Source organism: Pithys albifrons, chromosome 7 (genome assembly GCF_047495875.1).
Source record: "Pithys albifrons albifrons isolate INPA30051 chromosome 7, PitAlb_v1, whole genome shotgun sequence".
Lineage (NCBI taxonomy): Eukaryota > Metazoa > Chordata > Aves > Passeriformes > Thamnophilidae > Pithys > Pithys albifrons.
In genome coordinates, this window is record NC_092464.1 from 51,535,019 (window position 1) to 51,542,241 (window position 7,223).

A 7,223-nucleotide genomic window follows, 5' to 3' on the forward strand; every position below is an offset into this window, starting at 1 on the left:
GGCCGCCAGCTGGACCCAGCCCCGTTCAGCCCCACGGCCAAACACACCCTCAGCGGGCAGGTTCGTGCACAGCCCAGCCCTGCCTCAGGGCCTGTGGTGGGCACTGAGCACTTGTGTGGCGTCTGCACCCTTCCCGTTACACAGGATTAGCAGAGTAATACCGAGAGCTCGTATAGCACAGCTCTAGGGCACGCCTCACATGCAGTCCCTAAGGAGTTTCCAACCAACAAGGCTGGTGTTTAAACAATTCCCCCGGTTTTGCCCGAATGGAGCAGGAACGCCCCGAGCCCGTGGAACGCCCTCACACAACATGGCGTGACGTCACACGCCGCCCCCGCCCCCCCGAGCGTGCCCTTACCCAACATGGCTGCCGCCTCCTCGGCACTTCCGGCGGCAGCGGCGCCCGTTTGCCCTCAGTGAAGATGGCGGCGGCCTGGTGAGGGGCCGCGGTGCTGGAGGGAAGGGGAGGGAGGATGGGAAAGAGGGAGGGAAGGAGGGAGGGAGAGGAGGCTGCGGGGCCGCCGGCACGACAGGAGGAAGGCCCGCACAGCGCTGGGCCGCTGGGCCGTGCTCGGCCGGGGAGTCGCGGCATGCGCGCTCGGCCGGGCCTTCGGTGCCTTCCTCCGCCCCGGGCTGCAAGGATGTCCAAGGAATTAGTTCAGAGAGGCTTCTAAAGGGTCTCTTCATTGGAAGAAATGGAATAATCCGAAAACTGCTTTGTTCACCTGCAGCAGAATTTGCTAGTTCTTTATTCAAAGTGTAAGGGACTGTTCCTGCTCAGGATTTATAAGATTAAATATTTGGCGTAACCAGAAAACTGAAAATGGAAGGGGAAAGCCCTTTGCCGTTACTAACCCGTGTGTGAGTAACTATGTAATTACAGTGTACAGACATACCAGAATGTGTGTATACAATGTATACACGTACAAGAATGTGTATAAACAATGTACAGATATACAAAAATGGGAATATACAATTCACAGACATACAAGAATGTGTATATACAATGTACAGACATACAGAATTGTGTCCATACTTACAACCTGTGTGTGTACCCGTGTGTATAACAGGGCGCACACTGAGGAGTGCCAGGCTGGCGTTTGGGTGTCACTGCCACATCAGGTGGGAAGGAACTCCCTCAAACTGCCTCCCAAACCCCCAGAGCTGCTTCCTGAGTGATGATCTGACTGTCTGTTCTTCACAGGGGCACCCACTGGCACACGGCTCCAAGTTCCCACGGCCAGGGGGGGTAATCAGCTTCTCTTTGGAACTCATATGTTGTGCCTGTCCCTCTAATCTGGCACGTCACCAGAGGGACCTCTGAGAGTTTCTCAGTGGTGTTTTACCACCCAAACAGAGGGCAGAGGACACTGCTGTCATGTCCTGGGTACAAGCTGCAGTCAGCCGGTGCAGTGAGGACGTGTTTGATGAAGATGCAGATGAGATGTACCTGCTGCAGAAGGAATGGAACAGCACCATGAAAAAGAGGTTGAAGGTATTTCTATAAAAGTGATTTAATAGTGTTTTTAGCCATTTTAGAATTACTGACACATACCTTGATATGGGTGATTTAAAGGGAGAAGTAAGAGTGGCTGCTTGACAGTTTTTGTGGCTTAGTTGCTTTCAGTATTGGCAAAATGTATCAGGTATTTACAGGAACTCTTCTCAGAAGTCATCACAACAAAGTCCTGTTTTACCAGAAGACACTGGATCCCTCTGTACAAGCCCAGCATTTGTAAAAAGCAGTGCTGAATTGTGATGCAACCCCAGCACAGCTAAACAGCACCAGTAAAGAAATATGACACATTTAGGGGTTTAAATGGAGTTATTCACCAGTCAGGTTGTAGGATGAGAGACTCCACATGCAGCCACAATTGGACATGGTGTAGTTCTTTGATTGATTTATTCTCCTAGTGAAAAACATGTTATTAAAGCTGCTTTCCACAGCTCTGGCTTCCCTGGAGTTCTACAGGGAACAAAACAAGTACATGAACAGGTTAGCTGAACAGATGCATTGTCATTCACAGTGGGAGTTTTCATTCTTATGACTTGCAATTTTGGTGTGAAAAAAATAAAGAATTATTCTATGCTGTATCATAATGTGATTAGAATATAAAGAAATTAATTTGCCTTAGAGTCATTAGCTGTTTCTTAGAGAAAGCAGTCACAATGCTATGTGTGCTTATTTGTGGCTCAGTCCATCACCATCTTTTTTCTGATATGACTCTTGAATTCTGTGAGATCCAGCAAAATAAGAGCAATGCTCAACAGTTAGTTCTGGGAGAACAGGGATGTGGTTACAGACAGGAATGTGCCTCTCCTAAAGGGGAGGCTTAGCAGCCTATGTATTTTTTAGCTAGAAAAAGAATTCTACATGTGATATTTTTAATTACTTTTTCATAAAGGACCTGGTCATCATAAAAGCAGTCATGCTTTCTTGCTGATTTGTCTTATTTTTTTTATCTTTCTAAAAATATTTTCCCTGTTTTTTCACCTTCTGGGGAACCTTTTGGACAAGAACTGGACCTTACACATCAGCAAGTCATAATGCTCTGCAAAAAGCCTGTTGTGGTTTGGCAGAGGGGGTGGAGTTGTGGGGGATGTTCAATCTAGAAGCTGTAATTTAAGAGATTGAGTGCATGTTTCAACTTTTATTATTGTTATGCATTTGTCATAGGTCCAATTTGTCATCTTGTGAGCAACCTGTTTCACTGCTCTCATTCCAGGAAGGCTACAGGGAGGGAGTTGAGGCTGGGAAAGAACATGCACTCCAGGAAGGCTTTAATCAAGGTTACAGACACGGTGCTGAGCTGATGGTCACGTGTGGCCAGTTCAAAGGAACCCTGAAGTAGGTGACAGACTCATAGAATCATAGAATGGATTGGGATGGAAAAGACCTCTGAAATCATCAAGTCCAGCCCTTGGTCCAACTCCAGTCCCTTTACCAGATCATGGCACTCAGTGCCACAGCCAATCTCAGGTTAAAAACTCCAGGGATGGGGAATCCACCCCCTCTCTGGGCAGCCCATTCCAATGCCTGATCACTCTCTCTGCAAAGAATTTCTTTCTGATCTCCAACTTCAATTTCCCCTGGCAGAGCTTGAGCCTGTGCCCCCTTGTCCTATTGCTGAGTGCCTGGGAGAAGAAGAGACCAACCCCCACCTGGCCAGAACTTCCCTTCAGGGAACTCAGACAGTGCTGAGGTCACCTCTGAGCCTCCTCTTCTCCAGGCTAAACACCCCCAGCTCCCTCAGCCTCTCCCCACAGCACTTGTGCTCCAGGTCAAGTGACTCCTTACGGTCAACTGCATAAGGAGGGTGTGTATTCATGCAGCTTGTTGTTTGTTTTAATTAAAAAAAAAAGTGCATTGTAAAGCTGTCCAGAGTGAGCACCCTGAAAATTCTCAGGTGTTTAATACAGGGAGTTGCCTTCCTGGGTGTAGAATGATCATTCTTAAAAAACCTCCTTCAGCTGCTCTTCCAAAATAACCTGAATCTACATCTTGAAGCTTAATAGTTAATTGTGCTGCTTGAATTTTCCATAAAACATGAATGAAATACTTTTATATAGCACAGATATCTTGTCACGTTGTTATCTGCCTTCACCAGCTGGAGGCCTCTGTAGATTTGTAATATCACTTTTGTTGTTCCCTTTTCAGTGCTCTCTTATCCTGGTGTCATTTTAATGGACATGATTCTGCTTTAAGTGAGATAAATAATCTTCTTGCTGTGGTTGGAAAGCATGAAGAAGATGTGCTTAAGTACCTGAGTTCTACTGAAGAACAGCCACATCTTGGAGACATTTTAGATTCTGTTCAGGACATGGACCTCAGTCACACAGCTCCAGCTGGGACAGAGTACAAGGAGGTTAGAGATGGACAACAGGACTGTGGCAGCTCTGCTGAAAACATCTGCAGAAATAATGGCGAGGCTGGTTCCTTGCAGTCCGAGTGCAGCAAGGCAAACCTCTGCTCAGATCCTGAAAGCTCAACACTTGCTTGGGTTAAAAAGCAGACTGTTTGGCTGGTAGAGCAACTGGGCTTGTCACTGGATATACTTCATCACATCCAGCAACTGCAACATTAGTTTTTCTGTCTCGTGGTGTTTAAAATTGTCTCAGCTGGTCTTGACTCTCAGTTTGTGGGCCACATACAGGCTAATGCATCACTCTGGTTCAGGAAAATCTGATTTTGATCCTTTCATCTAGAAGTAATTTCTGTGAATGTTCCCTGTGCTTTAGGCTCCTGGCAAAACCCCTCACTTTCAGTCTTAAAGGTAACATTGACAGAAAGGGGCAGTGACTTTTAAAGGTCTCCAAGGAGTTACTAAACATGTTTCTGTTCTGCATCAGCAGCTCTCATTTCACCCTCACTTTCTCTTGGCAGGAGTTTGGAAATGAAGCAGGCCCCTTAAACAGCCCCTCTAAACTGCTCCCTGCTACTGTCTGAAGAATAAATGCCCAGTACTATGAACAAGCTGCTCTTGCAGGATAAGCTGTTGTTGATGATGAGCTAAATGTATGCAAAATAGAACAGGATTTGCTGCTGATTCCTCCAGTTCTGTGGCCCTCTCAGTCACTATAGAAAATACAGGAATTTTTCACCTTTTGTCAAGTTCTTCCTCTTACCTTTTGTAACCACTGTGCAGTGCACTTTCACAGCTTAAAGTTTGTCCTCCCTCTACAGTTCTATTTATTTTGTTTTTGCTGAAAATACACCCTTTTTCTCAAATGCAGAATTACTGACACTCGCATTGTTTTACTCTTAGACCACCTACTGTTCCCCTGTTAGGCCACACTAAACTTGCTTCCAGTCTAATGAACATCCCTGTGCTATTTTTGTATTTATTTTGCCAGTCCCTCGAGCCTGAACTCATTCTCACATTCCCATAATGTTTTTCTCAAACTCCTTAAGGAAGCCAGGCTTCTTCACCACCACTTGGAAACACATCAGCCACACATGCAGATTTCTGACCACTTTGTATTTCTGTGCCAACATCCTGTATTTGACTCGCTGTCTTATTGCTTGCCTTAACTGCAGCTGAAAATTGCTCTGTTCTGGAAGTTTTTTCTTTGTGAATGCCTCTCTCTGTTTTACACTAATTAAAGTGATATATAAAGTGAAGGGTTTGCTTGTTTTAAGTTTTTTGTAACCCTCCTTCATATCTGAGATGAAGCAAGTCTAGACAAGCTAAATTTTTGAACAGTCAACAATACTTAAAAAAAATTAACAAAACACTTTTGTACTCGGAGACCAGAAGAAAACTAAGGCAAAAATTATTTGGGTTTCAGAGCCTGAGTTTAGAACTTTCTTACTAAAGACTCTGTTATCCTGTCACAGAGTTGATAGAACATAAGTCTGGTTGTCATTCAGTACCTGTTCTGCTTTAGGGGTAAACAGAACTGCAGTTGAGAGTCTTACTGAACTTGTTTCTGAAATAGTGGGCAAATAGGACTGTCTGCATTAATTATGTGCAAAATTATTCAAGTAACTTTTTCTCAATTTATTTAACATAATATTGATATGGATAACCATTACTTTTCTACAAGTGCATGTGTTGTGTTAGAGGCTGCATCATCTATGTTAGAGATTTCTTCCATACTGTAGTAGAATAAAGGTCAGTAGAGCAGTGTTGGATTTCCAGATGTGGATGTTTAAAAAAATACAAGTTCAAGGGTATTACTTCTACATATTTAACAGTGCAAAGAGGAAACAGCATTCACAAATTAGTAAGTAGACTTTGCTTACCAAACAATGGATTTTGTCTATCATAACAGCTTCTATACTAGCTGTGGAATTAATTTTCCTCCACTCTGCACAAAGTTTCTGTGCTTAGGGAGGGGTTACTTTTTTCCATGTGATCACCCAGAGTTTCCAGTTTGGCTGTGGAGAGATTTTCTTCCTTGCTGCTTGTAATGCTTGGCTTATCTGTCACTGCCAGATCGTGCTGACCAGCCACAGAGGGGCTTTTTTCCAGACTGTTAGAATCTGTAGTTTGCTCAGGTGGCAGTTCAGGTTGTTGTTTTGTGTCTACATCCTTGTTTTGTGTTTCACTCTCAGCTTTCACCTTGGCAGCATTCCTGAAAAGAGCTCTCATGGCAACTGGGACTGACCTGCAGCTGAAGGAGGAAACGACACATCAGTCACTACTACAGACTTCATTCATTTTGTGAAGTACTTGTGCTTTTGAAAGCCTGGCTGACCCTGCAATGAAAACCAGCTCTGCCTCCTTGGATCCCTTTGCCTTGTACAACCAGGTGTCACACTGTAACCACAGTGTAAATACACCCCTGCACCACAACATTGCTGACACACTGAAATCCAGCGCTGGAGCTTTGACCTCAGCGGGGCAAAGAAACCTTCAAAGGACGGGAGGGTTTGCTCAGGAAAAGTCATAAGAGTGATTCTAATGAAAATGTAAACTAATAATGTTGAACTATATTCATTCCTGCTGAGTTTTGTAATTGTAACTTTCATGGTTTTTATAAGACAGGTATAGAGGGTATCTTTTCTAAAAGGATAGAGGGTATCCTTTTCTAAAGGAGAGATTTCCCCCCCCCCCCCCCTTTGAATGTGGTTCCAAAAATAGTACCAAGTTTAAAGCTGAGTTGAAAATCCAGCCTGCACTGATCCTGTTGTCTTGAGATAATAGTTGTATAATGGCTTATGGCACATGAATTGCTGTTCTCAGACCTTTAGCCTATGTTCACGTATCACAACTTGCCTCTCTTGGAATTTGTTTCAGAAAACAAAGCAGAGACAGTGCTGTAGATGTGCCATATCCACCTCACTTTCTGAAAAGAAGCACTGAGTGCTATCAGGTAAATGTGTAGAGACCCTCCCATGCTATTCTAAGTTACACTAGTCATGAGTCTGCCATCAGCTAGTGCCTTCAGAAAAGCGTATTTACAAAAGAGAAAAGCAGAAAAGGTAAAACTCTTAATTCAAAAGTTCCTGCTCCCTTGTGCTTTCTAGTAGAAACACTTCATTGCTATTATTGTTGAGAAATTTTTAAAGAGATACTTAAGACACTGAAGTAACTTATTGCCACTGCTGTAATACAACTTCTTACCAGAGTGAAGCTTTCCAGTTGCTGAGCATGTGGCATTATGAATGCACATGGTATTTCCATTAAATGGACATCTGATGTTCATTCCAACTGTTATGAAATAAATTAAAACTACTTACCCCTTCACAGCTCTTGCAATGAAATCATTGCTGGAAT

At 43.9% G+C, this 7,223-nt stretch overlaps 1 protein-coding gene across 5 annotated transcripts; it reads left to right on the plus strand.

Moving 5' to 3' along the window:
• The first annotated feature begins 359 nt into the window (after positions 1-359).
• Positions 360-6,065, plus strand: YAE1 (YAE1 maturation factor of ABCE1). 5 transcript variants are annotated; one of them, XM_071561565.1, is made up of 6 exons: positions 394-436; positions 1,071-1,122; positions 1,205-1,249; positions 1,358-1,495; positions 2,727-2,848; positions 3,659-6,065. In XM_071561565.1, exons 1-6 carry the CDS (start codon positions 423-425, stop codon positions 4,083-4,085), a joined length of 798 nt encoding a protein of 265 aa, XP_071417666.1. In that variant the 5' UTR covers positions 394-422; the 3' UTR covers positions 4,086-6,065. The 5 variants fall into 5 exon arrangements, with proteins under 5 accessions (XP_071417667.1, XP_071417668.1, XP_071417669.1 ...); XM_071561567.1 differs by lacking the exon at positions 1,071-1,122 and having other exon boundaries at positions 366-436; XM_071561566.1 differs by lacking the exon at positions 1,071-1,122 and having other exon boundaries at positions 360-436; positions 1,205-1,495.
• The last annotated feature ends 1,158 nt before the right edge of the window (positions 6,066-7,223 follow it).

Coding starts and splice junctions, on each gene's coding strand:
- YAE1 (XM_071561565.1), top strand. Junction 1,250..1,357: donor AGTTCCCACGGCCAGGGGGG/GTAATCAGCTTC, acceptor CCACCCAAACAG/AGGGCAGAGGACACTGCTGT. Junction 1,496..2,726: donor CCATGAAAAAGAGGTTGAAG/GTATTTCTATAA, acceptor CTCTCATTCCAG/GAAGGCTACAGGGAGGGAGT.